Here is a 16,439-nt window from a genome sequence, read left to right on the forward strand (position 1 = left end):
TTTAATCTTACCTAAAGGTGTTCCTTGTGTTTGTTCAGTGGCGTGTACTTCTGTAACTGTTTTTGTGGATGTTAAAGGTGATGTGGAAGTAGGTGTTATAGATATAGAAGGTGAAGTAAAATCGAAAGGTGTTAAGAGCTCTTCTAAAAGAGGCTCCAGCTCATTAACGTCAGTGGTAAAAATGTTCACAAGTGTTTTAGGTTCCTTATCGTCTTCAGTAATTGTAATTACTTCTGTTATTTCAGGTTTATTGTCCTTTTGTTTCTTAAAAAGTCGTTTCTTTATAGATTTTTTAGTAACTTTTCCATGTTTAATTTCTTCGATTTCGTCAATTTTTTCAGGTAATGATTCCAATATTTCACCTTCACAAATTTCGGGCGACTCTTCCGTAATTTCATTCACAGTTACTTCAGGGCTTTGTCCCTCCCTTTCTATTATTTCAATAATTTCTTGGGGATGGCTTATCTTTTTAATTTTTCGTTTTTTCGTTATTGATTCTTGAGGTCCTTCTTCAGTATTAATTTCTGTAATTACAACTTCTTCGGGTAGTTCAACAACAGATGGTTTAATAGCTTTCAATTTAGGTTTTTTAACATGTAAGGTTTCTGTTTCTTCATCTGGTTCAGCTTCAGAAATCGTACATTTTTGAGTAACAATAGAAATATCTGATGGGGATTCCTGTATTTCAATAATTTCAGTTTTATTTCCAACCTTCTTTTTATATGTTCTTTTCTTTTTCTTGGTATCAGTAGATGGTATTGAAGGAATTTCTTCAAGAACAGTACCTTCCAGAATATCAGCAATATCCGAATCAACCTCTTCTATGGTGACTTGTGCCGTGGGTTCTTCTCCTTCTTCATAAGTTGTGACAATGTTAATATTTTCTTGTTTCGGAACTGACAACTTTTTAATTATTCTAGTTTTTGTTGTTTTCTTAACAGGATGACCATCTTCGGTTTTGATTTCTGTAATTTTAACTTCTTCTGGATACTCTACAGTAAGAATTTCTGGTCTCTCAGTCTTATGTTTCTTTGACTTGAACGGTTTACATGTCTCTGTGAAATCTTCTAATGTCACATTTACTTCCACTTTTGGAATTCCATTTTCATCTTTAGTTAATATTTCAGTTATTTCTTGTTTGTCACCCACTCGTTTTTTTAGTACCCGTTTACTTATTTTCTTTCGTTTTACTCTGTCTTCATGTTCTTCCTCTAACAAATTGGTCTCTTCTGGCAACTCTTCTATTGGTTGTTGTTCGATAATATCTGCCAAATCTGGAACTTCGTCCAATACTGTCACAGTTGTTACGGGTTCTTTGCCTTCTTCCTCAACAGTTTCAATTTTAGTTACTTCCTGTTTAGGTGATATTAATTTCTTTATTTTTCTCGTTTTGATGACTTTATTTGATTTCGTTTGAACTTCCTCTTCTGGTAATTCAATAATAATAGCTTCATCCTCTCTGGGCATCTCACATGTTGTTACTAATATTTGAGGTTCCTTTCCATCCTCTTCAATTGTAACTATTTCTGTAATTTCTTCTTTAGGTCCTCGTCTCTTCTTTAATACTCGCTTCTTAATTTTTCTTATTACAATCTCATTATCAATTACGTCTTCTTTTATTTCACTTTCTTCTGGATATTCAAGGATTTCAACAGCCTCCGTCGGTTCCTGTTTATCAGGTACCTGTTCAACAATGGTTACTCTTGTTTCAGGTTCACCTTCCTCAGGTATGATTTCTTCTATTGTCGTAACTTCATCTAATGGACCCTTTTTCTTTTTAATAACCCTTTTCTTTATAGTGGTTTTTGATGGTTTACCAGTAGGAGATAGATCAATAATTTTTCGTACTTCTACAGGAAGTTCATATAAAACAGTAGGAATTGAACATGGTATTTTTACCGTGCCTCCCATTTTGTAAATGATATCTTCTGAAGGAGTCTTTTTGAATGGCTTCAGTTTAATATCATCTTTGGGTTCTTCAGGTCGCTTTTTCTGTTTAGGCTTGAATTGTTTTTCTTCCGGTGTGTCTTCGGACTCAGGTTTAGGTGTTCCCTTAATTAATTCTGTTACATCTGATTCAGGTTCTTTTTTAGATTTCGGTTTTCTTTTATACTTATCTTTTGGCTTTTGCGCAATGTCTTCCTCCTTTTCATAATCAAATTTCTCTGGTGACATTGTCTCTCTTTCTGGTCTTTCTATGTCATAAGGTTCAAATTTAATTTTATCTGTTTCTTTTTCCAATTTTTTCGAAATTGGACTCTCTTTTGGTGTTTGTTTTGGTTTAGTTTTATCTTCATCCACAATATCTTCGTCTACTAATTTCTTAGGAATCTTTTTCAGTTTCACCGATTCAATTCCATCTGTTTGTTCGGGAATTTTTCCTTTGCCTATAATAATATTTTTCTGTTCTTCAGGTATTTTTTCAATTTTCTTTGGAGTCCTTTGATGTTTTGGTTCGTTAATGTCTTTTTCTAATTTAGTTTTTTCAGGCACATCAATTTTCTCTACTTTTTCCAACTCCGGACTCTCTCTTTCTGGAATAGTCTTCGGTTTATACTTCTTCCTTTTTAATATTTCTTGCGCATCTTTAACATTTCTGGACAGAACTCCGTTATCTTTGACTGATGGATACATTGTAGTAATAACAGGTTTCCTTTCTGTCTCACTATCTGGTGGGAACGTGATGAATCGAATGCGACTAGTCAAACGTATTTTAGGAAATTTGGGTGTTGTATCTTTCTTTTGAGGAACTTTTGGTTTTCTAAGTTTAATTTGCGATAATAATGGTAATTCTTCTTTGGTTACAATTTTGGGTTTAGAAGGTTTTACTTCTACAATTTGAAGCGGCTGTTTAATTTTCTTCAGTTTTTGCTTTAGTTCTTTTTCTGGGTATTCCTTAAGTGTTACTATTTGTTCAGGTTCTTTGCCATCTTCCAAGACAGTTTTAATTTCTGTAGCCTCTAGATTAGGACCAACTTTCTTCAAAAGAGTTCGTTTTTTGGTAATTTTCTTTTTAGGAGTCTTTCCGGCTGTACTGATTTCAATTGTTTCGATTTCTTCAGGAAGTTCAATCATAGGTATTTCTGGCAATTGTTCTAGTGTGTCTAAGGGATTTACTTCTTCCACAGTAACTTTTACTTCAGGTGGTACTCCAGGCTTTGAAGTAGTTGTAATTGTAATTATTTCATCCTTGCCTTTTTGCTTCCTTTTAATTTTTCTTTTTCGTACCTCTTCTTCTCCTGACGGAGTTTGAACGACTGTAGTTTCTTCTGGAAGTTCAGAAATATATGATTCTTTTACCATTTGTGATAAGTCAAGTTCATCAGGGTATTGTGGCGTAGGGTGATCTAATGCTTTCTTCACAACCACTAATCTAACTAGATCTAAAACTTCTTCAACACTAGGAGCTTCTTCTTTTTCAGATAAAGAAGGAATAAATAATATCTCAGGTTCATGAGAAACAATTGTTTCCTTTGAAGGTTTCTTTGTTTTCTTTTTGGTAATTTTCTTAGATGGCTTTGGAATTTTTTCTATTGAAACTGAAATCTGGGGTTCTTTTCCTTCTTCCTCTACTGTTAATATTTCCATTATTTCTTTTTCTTTTTCCTTTTGATGTGCTATTTTTCTCTTTTTAATAATTTGTTGTTTTGATGTTCCTTCTGAATCTATTGTTTCTATAATATGAGTTTCAGTAGGCAACTCCTCAATTTCGGGTAGGTCTGTAACTTCTTCATCTGATATTTCGACTTCTTCAACGGTAACAGTAGTTGTTGGTACTTTACCATTTTCTTCAACAGTTACTATATTAGTAAGTTCTAGTTTATCTCCTTTTCGCTTTTTTAATGTTTTCTTCTTTAGAACTTTCTTTGATGGTATTCCTTTCTCATCTACTGTTTCAAAAATTTCTATCTTACTTGGAAGTTCTTCAATTTCTTGAGGAGTGTGAATGATTTCTGTTGATTCTATAGGCAATTCTTCAACTGTAACAGTTGTTTGAGGTTCTTTATCATCTTCTTCCACAGTTTTAATTGTGGTAACTTCTAACTTATCACCTCTTCTCGTTTTGATTACTTTCTTTTTAATTTTACCTAATACTGGTCTACCTTCTGGAGTAACAGATTCAAATGGTGTTTCTTCTTCCTGAATCTGTTCAACAATAACAGGGGTCGGTTGGTAATCATCAGGCGTTATTTCTTCAACATTTACAACTGTAACAGGTTGCTTTCCTTCCTCTTCTGTTGTTAATATACTTGTTACTTCTTCTTTATCTCCTTTTGGTTTTTTGATAACCCTTTTCTTTATTGTAGTCTTTTTTGTTTCGCCTTCCGGCGTCTTTATTTCGATAGTTTTAATTTCTTCTGGTAACTCATGAATTTTTAAAGACAAATCCTGAACAGTCTTCTTTTTCTTTTTCTGTTTTCTGGTTACTTTTTCATCCACTACAGTACTTTCTTGTTCTTGCTCTCTTGGTGCGTCTTCAGGTTTTAACAATTTTTTTAACATTTCAATTTTAATAAGGTCCATGACTTCTTCCGCATCATCTTTTTTCGCCAAAGAAGGTACGTATAGAATATTTTCCTTTTCTTTTTCTACCGACTTCTTGGGTTTCTTCTTTTTCTCAGTTGATTTCTTTTCTACATCTTTTACTACAACTGTGGTTTTCGGTTCTTTACCTTCTTCTTCTGTTGTATGTATTTCCGTAATTTCAGTTGAGTCACCTTTGGGTTTCTTTATCACTCTTTTTCTAATAACTTTTTTCACTATTTGTCCATCTTTGATATGTTCTACAACTTGCACCTCTTCTGGCATTTCTTCAATTTCTTGCGGTTTAAGTGGTATAATTTCGTCTTTAGGTACCTCACTAATGGTTACAGTGGTTTCCGGTTTTTTGTTATCTTCTTCTACAGTGACTATTACTGTTGCCTCTTGTTTGTCACCCTTCTGTTTCTTAATGACTCTCTTTTTAATAACCTTCTTTTTGCCCTTATTGTCTTCAATTATCTGAACCTCTTCGGGCAATTCTTCTATAAGTTCCGGTTTATACGACAAAATTGTCTCAGGAATCTCTTCGACAGTCACTGTAGTTTCCGGTTCTTTTCCTTCTTCTTGTGTTGTTATTATTTGTGTTGATTCGACTTTGTCACCTTTTTGTTTCTTTATAACCTTTTTCTTAATAACTTTTTTGATTTTCTTACCATCTTTAATATGTTCTACAACTTGCACCTCTTCTGGCATTTCTTCAATTTCTTGCGGCTTAAGTGGTATAATTTCCTCTTTAGGTATCTCACTTATGGTTACAGTAGTTTCTGGTTTTTTACCATCCTCTTCGACAGTAACAATTTCTGTTGCCTCTTGTTTGTCACCCTTTTGTTTTTTAATTACCCTCTTTTTCACAACCTTCTTTTTACCTTTAATGTCTTCAATAATCTGAACCTCTTCCGGCATTTCTTCAATGAGTTCCGGTTTATAAGAAATCATTTTTTCAGGAATTTCTTCAATTGTAACTGTTGTTTCAGGCTCTTTACCTTCTTCTTGTGTCGTTATTATGTGTGTTGATTCGACTTTGTCACCCTTTTGTTTCTTAATGACCTTTTTCTTAATAACTTTTTTGATTTTCTTGCCATCTTTAATATGTTCAACAACCTGCACCTCTTCTGGCATTTCTTCAATTTCTTGTGGTTTGAGTGGTATAATTTCCTCTTTAGGTATCTCACTGATGGTTACTGTAGTTTCTGGATTTTTACCTTCTTCTTCTACAGTAACAATTTCTGTTGCCTCTTGTTTGTCACCCTTTTGTTTTTTAATTACTCTCTTTTTCACAATCTTCTTTTTACCTTTATGGTCTTCAATAATTTGAACTTCTTCCGGCAATTCTTCAATGAGTTCCGGTTTATAAGAAATCATTTTTTCAGGAATTTCTTCAATTGTAACTGTTGTTTCAGGCTCTTTACCTTCTTCTTGTGTCGTTATTATGTGTGTTGATTCGACTTTGTCACCCTTTTGTTTATTAATGACCTTTTTCTTAATAACTTTTTTGATTTTCTTACCATCTTTAATATGTTCTACAATTTTCACCTCTTCTGGCATTTCTTCAATTTCTTGTGGTTTGAGTGGTATAATTTCCTCTTTAGGTATTTCACTGATGGTTACTGTAGTTTCTGGCTTTTTACCTTCTTCTTCTACAGTAACAATTTCTGTTGCCTCTTGTTTGTCACCCTTTTGTTTTTTAATTACTCTCTTTTTCACAATCTTCTTTTTACCTTTATGGTCTTCAATAATTTGAACTTCTTCCGGTAATTCTTCAATGAGTTCCGGTTTATAAGACATCATTTTTTCAGGAATTTCTTCAATTGTAACTGTTGTTTCAGGTTCTTTACCTTCTTCTTGTGTCGTTATTATTTGGGTTGATTCGACTTTGTCACCCTTTTGTTTCTTTATGACCTTTTTCTTAATAACTTTTTTGATTTTCTTGCCATCTTTAATATGTTCAACAACCTGCACCTCTTCTGGCATTTCTTCAATTTCTTGTGGTTTGAGTGGTATAATTTCCTCTTTAGGTATCTCACTGATGGTTACTGTAGTTTCTGGCTTTTTACCTTCTTCTTCTACAGTAACAATTTCTGTTGCCTCTTGTTTGTCACCCTTTTGTTTTTTAATTACTCTCTTTTTCACAACCTTCTTTTTACCTTTAATGTCCTCAATAATCTGAACCTCTTCCGGCATTTCTTCAATGAGTTCCGGTTTATAAGAAATCATTTTTTCAGGAATTTCTTCAATTGTAACTGTTGTTTCAGGTTCTTTACCTTCTTCTTGTGTCGTTATTATTTGTGTTGATTCGACTTTGTCACCTTTTTGTTTCTTTATAACCTTTTTCTTAATAACTTTTTTGATTTTCTTGCCATCTTTAATATGTTCAACAACCTGCACCTCTTCTGGCATTTCTTCAATTTCTTGTGGTTTGAGTGGTATAATTTCCTCTTTAGGTATCTCACTGATGGTTACTGTAGTTTCTGGCTTTTTACCTTCTTCTTCTACAGTAACAATTTCGGTTGCCTCTTGTTTGTCACCCTTTTGTTTTTTAATTACTCTCTTTTTCACAACCTTCTTTTTACCTTTATGGTCTTCAATAATTTGAACTTCTTCCGGCAATTCTTCAATGAGTTCCGGTTTATAAGAAATCATTTTTTCAGGAGTTTCTTCAATTGTAACTGTTGTTTCAGGCTCTTTACCTTCTTCTTGTGTCGTTATTATGTGTGTTGATTCGACTTTGTCACCCTTTTGTTTCTTAATGACCTTTTTCTTAATAACTTTTTTGATTTTCTTGCCATCTTTAATATGTTCTACAATTTTCACCTCTTCTGGCATTTCTTCAATTTCTTGTGGTTTGAGTGGTATAATTTCCTCTTTAGGTATTTCACTGATGGTTACTGTAGTTTCTGGCTTTTTACCTTCTTCTTCTACAGTAACAATTTCTGTTGCCTCTTGTTTGTCACCCTTTTGTTTTTTAATTACTCTCTTTTTCACAACCTTCTTTTTACCTTTAATGTCCTCAATAATCTGAACCTCTTCCGGCATTTCTTCAATGAGTTCCGGTTTATAAGAAATCATTTTTTCAGGAATTTCTTCAATTGTAACTGTTGTTTCAGGTTCTTTACCTTCTTCTTGTGTCGTTATTATTTGTGTTGATTCGACTTTGTCACTTTTTTGTTTCTTAATTACCTTTTTCTTAATAACCTTTTTGATTTTTTTACCATCTTTAATATGTTCAACAACTTGCACCTCTTCTGGCAATTCTTTAATTTCTTGCGGTTTAAGTGGTATGATTTCCTCTGTTGGTATCTCACTGATGGTTACTGTAGTTTCTGGCTTTTTACCTTCTTCTTCTACAGTAACAATTTCTGTTGCCTCTTGTTTGTCACCCTTTTGTTTTTTAATGACTCTCTTTTTCACCACCTTCTTTTTACCTTTAGTATCTTCAATAATCTGAACCTCTTCCGGCAATTCTTCAATGAGTTCCGGTTTATACGAAATCAGTTTTTCAGGAATTTCTTCAATTGTAACTGTTGTTTCAGGCTCTTTACCTTCTTCTTGTGTCGTTATTATTTGTGTTGATTCGACTTTGTCACCCTTTTGTTTCTTTATGACCTTTTTCTTAATAACTTTTTTAATTTTCTTACCATCTTTAATATGTTCTACAACTTGCACCTCTTCTGGCATTTCTTCAATTTCTTGCGGTTTAAGTGGTATAAGTTCCTCTTCAGGTATCTCACTGATGGTTACTGTAGTTTCTGGTTTTTTACCTTCTTCTTCTACAGTAACAATTTCTGTTGCTTCTTGTTTATCACCCTTTTGTTTTTTAATTACCCTCTTTTTCACAACCTTCTTTTTACCTTTAGTGTCTTCAATAATCTGAACCTCTTCCGGCAATTCTTCAATGAGTTCCGGTTTATAAGAAATAATTTTTTCAGGAATTTCCTCAATTGTAACTATTGTTTCAGGTTCTTTACCTTCTTCTTGTGTCGTTATTATTTGGGTTGATTCCACTTTGTCACCCTTTTGTTTCTTTATGACCTTTTTCTTAATAACTTTTTTGATTTTCTTGCCATCTTTAATATGTTCAACAACCTGCACCTCTTCTGGCATTTCTTCAATTTCTTGTGGTTTGAGTGGTATAATTTCCTCCTTAGGTATCTCACTGATTGTTACTGTAGTTTCTGGCTTTTTACCTTCTTCTTCTACAGTAACAATTTCTGTTGCCTCTTGTTTGTCACCCTTTTGTTTTTTAATTACTCTCTTTTTCACAACCTTCTTTTTACCTTTAATGTCTTCAATAATCTGAACCTCTTCCGGCATTTCCTCAATGAGTTCCGGTTTATAAGAAATCATTTTTTCGGGAATTTCTTCAATTGTAACAGTTGTTTCAGGTTCTTTACCTTCTTCTTGTGTCGTTATTATTTGTGTCGTTTCAACTTTGTCACCTTTTTGTTTCTTTATAACCTTTTTCTTAATAACTTTTTTAATTTTCTTACCATCTTTAATATGTTCTACAACTTGCACCTCTTCTGGCATTTCTTCAATTTCTTGTGGTTTGAGTGGTATAATTTCCTCTTTAGGTATATCACTGATGGTTACTGTAGTTTCTGGTTTTTTACCTTCTTCTTCTATAGTAACAATTTCTGTTGCTTCTTGTTTATCACCCTTTTGTTTTTTAATTACCCTCTTTTTCACAACCTTCTTTTTAGCTTTAGTGTCTTCAATAATCTGAACCTCTTCCGGCAATTCTTCAATGAGTTCCGGTTTATAAGAAATGATTTTTTCAGGAATTTCCTCAATTGTAACTGTTGTTTCAGGTTCTTTACCTTCTTCTTGTGTCGTTATTATTTGAGTTGATTCGACTTTGTCACCCTTTTGTTTCTTTATGACCTTTTTCTTAATAACTTTTTTGATTTTCTTGCCATCTTTAATATGTTCAACAACCTGCACCTCTTCTGGCATTTCTTCAATTTCTTGTGGTTTGAGTGGTATAATTTCCTCCTTAGGTATCTCACTGATTGTTACTGTAGTTTCTGGCTTTTTACCTTCTTCTTCTACAGTAACAATTTCTGTTGCCTCTTGTTTGTCACCCTTTTGTTTTTTAATTACTCTCTTTTTCACAACCTTCTTTTTACCTTTAATGTCTTCAATAATCTGAACCTCTTCCGGCATTTCCTCAATGAGTTCCGGTTTATAAGAAATCATTTTTTCGGGAATTTCTTCAATTGTAACAGTTGTTTCAGGTTCTTTACCTTCTTCTTGTGTCGTTATTATTTGGGTTGATTCGACTTTGTCACCTTTTTGTTTCTTTATGACCTTTTTCTTAATAACTTTTTTGATTTTCTTACCATCTTTAATATGTTCAACAACTTGCACCTCTTCAGGCAATTCTTCAATTTCTTGTGGTTTGAGTGGTATAATTTCCTCTTTAGGTATATCACTGATGGTTACTGTAGTTTCTGGTTTTTTACCTTCTTCTTCTACAGTAACAATTTCTGTTGCTTCTTGTTTATCACCCTTTTGTTTTTTAATTACCCTCTTTTTCACAACCTTCTTTTTACCTTTAGTGTCTTCAATAATCTGAACCTCTTCCGGCAATTCTTCAATGAGTTCCGGTTTATAAGAAATGATTTTTTCAGGAATTTCCTCAATTGTAACTGTTGTTTCAGGTTCTTTACCTTCTTCTTGTGTCGTTATTATTTGAGTTGATTCGACTTTGTCACCCTTTTGTTTCTTTATGACCTTTTTCTTAATAACTTTTTTGATTTTCTTGCCATCTTTAATATGTTCAACAACCTGCACCTCTTCTGGCATTTCTTCAATTTCTTGTGGTTTGAGTGGTATAATTTCCTCTTTGGGTATCTCACTGATGGTTACTGTAGTTTCTGGCTTTTTACCTTCTTCTTCTACAGTAACAATTTCTGTTGCCTCTTGTTTGTCACCCTTTTGTTTTTTAATTACCCTCTTTTTCACAACCTTCTTTTTACCTTTAATGTCTTCAATAATCTGAACCTCTTCCGGCATTTCTTCAATGAGTTCCGGTTTATAAGAAATGATTTTTTCAGGAATTTCTTCAATTGTAACTGTTGTTTCAGGTTCTTTACCTTCTTCTTGTGTCGTTATTATTTGTGTTGATTCGACTTTGTCACCTTTTTGTTTCTTAATGACCTTTTTCTTAATAACCTTTTTGATTTTCTTACCATCTTTAATATGTTCAACAACTTGCACCTCTTCTGGCAATTCTTCAATTTCTTGCGGTTTAAGTGGTATGATTTCCTCTTTTGGTATCTCACTGATGGTTACTGTAATTTCTGGCTTTTTACCTTCTTCTTCTACAGTAATAATTTCTGTTGCCTCTTGTTTGTCACCCTTTTGTTTTTTAATGACTCTCTTTTTCACAACCTTCTTTTTACCTTTAATGTCTTCAATAATCTGAACCTCTTCCGGCATTTCCTCAATGAGTTCCGGTTTATAAGAAATCATTTTTTCGGGAATTTCTTCAATTGTAACTGTTGTTTCAGGTTCTTTACCTTCTTCTTGTGTCGTTATTATTTGGGTTGATTCGACTTTGTCACCTTTTTGTTTCTTTATGACCTTTTTCTTAATAACTTTTTTGATTTTCTTACCATCTTTAATATGTTCAACAACCTGCACCTCTTCTGGCATTTCTTCAATTTCTTGTGGTTTGAGTGGTATAATTTCCTCTTTAGGTATCTCACTGATGGTTACTGTGGTTTCTGGCTTTTTACCTTCTTCTTCTACAGTAACAATTTCCGTTGCCTCTTGTTTGTCACCCTTTTGTTTTTTAATTACTCTCTTTTTCATCACCTTCTTTTTACCTTTAATGTCTTCAATAATCTGAATCTCTTCCGGCATTTCTTCAATGACTTCCGGTTTATAAGAAATCATTTTTTCGGGAATTTCTTCAATTGTAACTGTTGTTTCAGGTTCTTTACCTTCTTCTTGTGTCGTTATTATTTGGGTTGATTCGACTTTGTCACCTTTTTGTTTCTTTATGACCTTTTTCTTAATAACTTTTTTGATTTTCTTACCATCTTTAATATGTTCAACAACCTGCACCTCTTCTGGCATTTCTTCAATTTCTTGTGGTTTGAGTGGTATAATTTCCTCTTTGGGTATCTCACTGATGGTTACTGTAGTTTCTGGCTTTTTACCTTCTTCTTCTACAGTAACAATTTCTGTTGCCTCTTGTTTGTCACTCTTTTGTTTCTTAATAACTCTCTTTTTCACAACCTTCCTTTTACCTTTAGTGTCTTCAATAATCTGAACCTCTTCCGGCAACTCTTCAATGAGTTCCGGTTTATAAGAAATGATTTTTTCAGGAATTTCTTCAATTGTAACTGTTGTTTCAGGTTCTTTACCTTCTTCTTGTGTCGTTATTATTTGGGTTGATTCGACTTTGTCACCTTTTTGTTTCTTTATGACCTTTTTCTTAATAACTTTTTTGATTTTCTTACCATCTTTAATATGTTCAACAACCTGCACCTCTTCTGGCATTTCTTCAATTTCTTGTGGTTTGAGTGGTATAATTTCCTCTTTGGGTATCTCACTGATGGTTACTGTAGTTTCTGGCTTTTTACCTTCTTCTTCTACAGTAACAATTTCTGTTGCCTCTTGTTTGTCACCCTTTTGTTTTTTAATTACCCTCTTTTTCACAACCTTCTTTTTACCTTTAATGTCTTCAATAATCTGAACCTCTTCCGGCATTTCTTCAATGAGTTCCGGTTTATAAGAAATGATTTTTTCAGGAATTTCTTCAATTGTAACTGTTGTTTCAGGTTCTTTACCTTCTTCTTGTGTCGTTATTATTTGAGTTGATTCGACTTTGTCACCTTTTTGTTTCTTAATGATCTTTTTCTTAATAACCTTTTTGATTTTTTTACCATCTTTAATATGTTCAACAACTTGCACCTCTTCTGGCAATTCTTCAATTTCTTGCGGTTTAATTGGTATGATTTCCTCTGTTGGTATCTCACTGATGGTTACTGTGGTTTCTGGCTTTTTACCTTCTTCTTCTACAGTAACAATTTCTGTTGCCTCTTGTTTGTCACCCTTTTGTTTTTTAATTACTCTCTTTTTCACAACCTTCTTTTTACCTTTAATGTCCTCAATAATCTGAACCTCTTCCGGCATTTCTTCAATGAGTTCCGGTTTATAAGAAATCATTTTTTCAGGAATTTCTTCAATTGTAACTGTTGTTTCAGGTTCTTTACCTTCTTCTTGTGTCGTTATTATTTGGGTTGATTCGACTTTGTCACCTTTTTGTTTCTTAATGATCTTTTTCTTAATAACCTTTTTGATTTTTTTACCATCTTTAATATGTTCAACAACTTGCACCTCTTCTGGCAATTCTTCAATTTCTTGCGGTTTAATTGGTATGATTTCCTCTGTTGGTATCTCACTGATGGTTACTGTAGTTTCTGGCTTTTTACCTTCTTCTTCTACAGTAACAATTTCTGTTGCCTCTTGTTTGTCACCCTTTTGTTTTTTAATTACTCTCTTTTTCACAACCTTCTTTTTACCTTTAATGTCCTCAATAATCTGAACCTCTTCCGGCATTTCTTCAATGAGTTCCGGTTTATAAGAAATCATTTTTTCAGGAATTTCTTCAATTGTAACTGTTGTTTCAGGTTCTTTAGCTTCTTCTTGTGTCGTTATTATTTGGGTTGATTCGACTTTGTCACCTTTTCGTTTCTTTATGACCTTTTTCTTAATAACTTTTTTGATTTTCTTACCATCTTTAATATGTTCAACAACTTGCACCTCTTCTGGCAATTCTTCAATTTCTTGCGGTTTAAGTGGTATGATTTCCTCCTTTGGTATCTCACTGATGGTTACTGTAGTTTCTGGCTTTTTACCTTCTTCTTCTACAGTAACAATTTCTGTTGCCTCTTGTTTGTCACCCTTTTGTTTCTTAATAACTCTCTTTTTCACAACTTTCCTTTTACCTTTAGTGTCTTCAATAATCTGAACCTCTTCCGGCAATTCTTCAATGAGTTCCGGTTTATAAGAAATGATTTTTTCAGGAATTTCTTCAATTGTAACTGTTGTTTCAGGTTCTTTACCTTCTTCTTGTGTCGTTATTATTTGGGTTGATTCGACTTTGTCACCTTTTTGTTTCTTTATGACCTTTTTCTTAATAACTTTTTTGATTTTCTTACCATCTTTAATATGTTCAACAACTTGCACCTCTTCTGGCAATTCTTCAATTTCTTGCGGTTTAAGTGGTATGATTTCCTCCTTTGGTATCTCACTGATGGTTACTGTAGTTTCTGGCTTTTTACCTTCTTCTTCTACAGTAACAATTTCTGTTGCCTCTTGTTTGTCACCCTTTTGTTTCTTAATAACTCTCTTTTTCACAACTTTCCTTTTACCTTTAGTGTCTTCAATAATCTGAACCTCTTCCGGCAATTCTTCAATGAGTTCCGGTTTATAAGAAATGATTTTTTCAGGAATTTCTTCAATTGTAACTGTTGTTTCAGGTTCTTTACCTTCTTCTTGTGTCGTTATTATTTGGGTTGATTCGATTTTGTCACCCTTTTGTCTCTTTATGACTTTTTTCTTAATAACCTTTTTGATTTTCTTACCATCTTTAATATGTTCTACAACTTGCACCTCTTCTGGCATTTCTTCAATTTGTTGAGGTTTTACTAATGTTATCTCTTCATCTGGCAAATCTTGAACAGTTAGAGCAACTTCAGGTATCTTTCCTTCCTCTTCTACTGTGACAATTTCTGTTTTTTCAACTTTATCCCCTTTCTTTTTATGAATAACCCGTTTTTTAACTGTTTTCTTTATAGTTTTACCGTCTTCATTAGTTTCAATAATCTTAATTTGTTCTGGCATTTCTAATATTTCTTCTGGTTTTTCATGTTTAATTTCTTTAATTGTAACTGTCGTTTCCGGACTCTTTCCATCTTCTTTAACGGTTACTATTTCTGTAGATTCTTTTTTTCCATCTTTTGTTTTTTGTAATACTCGTTTCTTAATAATCCTCTTACTTGTTTTACCATCTGGTTTGACTTCTTCAATCACTTTTACTTCTTCGGGCAATTCTTCTATATTTTGAGGATATAGAGGTTCTCCATTATCTACAATTTCTTCTATGACAATAGATGTCTCCGGTTGTTTTCCTTCTTCCTCAATAGTTACTATTTCAGTTGCTTCCTTTTTACCATCTTTACGTTTAAGTATAACTCGACGTTTAATAAGTTTTTGTACTTTTTTGCCATCTGGTTTAATTTCCTCTAGAATTTTTATCTCTTCAGGCAATTCTTGAATTTCTTGTGGTTGGAAAGACTCATGTTCAAGTTCTTGTACGGTGATAGTTGTTTGTGGTTCTTTACCTGTCTCTTCAACTGTAATAATTTCTGTAGCTTCTTGACGATCACCTTTGGGTTTTTTAATAACTCGCTTTTTAACAATTTTTTTAATCACTTCACCCGAGGGTTTTATTTTTTCTGTGATTTTAATTTCCTCGGGCAATTCTTCAATTACGTCAGGCAAATTCTGAGTTGGAATTTCTTCCACAATAATTGTTTGTTTGGGCTTTTTACCCTCTTCTTCAACAGTTACAATCTCGGTTACTTTTTGGTTCTCTCCAGATTGTTTCTTACTGATACGCTTTTGAGTAGTTTTCTTAATTTTGCGTCCATCTTTTATTTCTTCAACTATTTCAACTTTTTCTGGAGATTCATATGTTATTTCTGGTTGTTCATTTTTTATTTCTTCCACTGTAACAGTCATTTCTGGTGTCTTCCCTTCTTCTTCTACGGTTGTAATTTCAGTTGCTTCTTGTTTATCACCCTTATGTTTTTTAATGACACGCTTTTTTATTAATTTCTTAGTTTTCTCTCCACTTAATTTGGTTTCCTCTATAATTTGAACTTGTTCGGGTGACTCTTCAATTATTTCAGGAACATCTTCTGTGATTTCTTCGACTGAAACGGTCGTTTCGGGCTCCTTTCCTTCTTCCTCCACAGTTACTATTTTTGTTTCTTCATGTTTATCACCAAGGCGTTTTTTAATTACTCTCTTTTTAATAGTCTTCATTACTTTCTGGCCATCTGGCTTGACTTGTTCAATTACATGCACATGTTCCGGTAATTCTTCAATTTCCTGGGGTTCAAATGGAAAACTGTCTTCTTTAATTTCTTTCGTGGTTACAGTTGTTTGTGGCTCTTTCCCACTTTCTTCAACTGTCACTATCTCTGTTGCTTCATGTTTATCTCCCTTACGTTTTCTAATGACACGTTTCTTAATTTTCTTTTGAATTTTTGTTCCTTCATCCGACTCTTCTTCGATAACTTGAACTTCTTCTGGTAATTCTTGAATTTCTGTGGGTTTATCTTCATCTTCAAGCAATTCTTGAATTGTTACTGTAGATTTTGGTTCTTTACCCTCTTCTTGAACTGTAACAATTTCTGTCTTTTCTTGTTTTCCACCTTTATGTTTCTTTATGACACGTTTTTTAATAATTTGCTTTTCACTTTTTCCATCTTCTGATACCTTTTCCAAAACATGTACTTCTTCGGGCAGTTCTTCAATATGTTCAGGCAGCAATGGTAAAGTTTCTATTTCTTCAATCATTGGACTGGACTTTTCTGGTATTTCAGTTGGTGTTTCCTCAAGTATTTCATCAATAATAACATCATTTACTGATTTGTCTTTGCTTTTAACTATTGTACGTTTGGTTGTTTGAGAACTTATGTCACTATCCGGGCTACTTTTAAACTTTGTAATAATTTCATGTGTCACTTCAGTGTCTGTATCTTGTCGAATATTGGGTATGTGTTTTTCTACGTTGTGGGATGACGTGCTTGTTTGTGTTATTCGGGCTTGTGTTTTGTGTGGTTCTGTTTCATCCAGTGGTCCTGTAATTTTAT

General features: G+C 33.2%; 1 protein-coding gene across 1 annotated transcript in view; it reads right to left on the reverse strand.

Moving 5' to 3' along the window:
- LOC109600780 (titin) overlaps positions 1-16,439 on the reverse strand; it is an 80,589-nt gene that overhangs the window by 19,411 nt on the left and 44,739 nt on the right. The window contains 6 exon segments of the mRNA XM_049962688.1: positions 12-4,797; positions 5,224-5,649; positions 6,076-6,927; positions 7,354-7,655; positions 7,701-10,935; positions 11,143-16,427. Coding sequence (XP_049818645.1) covers positions 12-4,797; positions 5,224-5,649; positions 6,076-6,927; positions 7,354-7,655; positions 7,701-10,935; positions 11,143-16,427 — 14,886 coding nt within the window.

This window comes from Aethina tumida, chromosome 2 (assembly GCF_024364675.1).
Source record: "Aethina tumida isolate Nest 87 chromosome 2, icAetTumi1.1, whole genome shotgun sequence".
Taxonomy (NCBI): Eukaryota; Metazoa; Arthropoda; class Insecta; order Coleoptera; family Nitidulidae; genus Aethina; species Aethina tumida.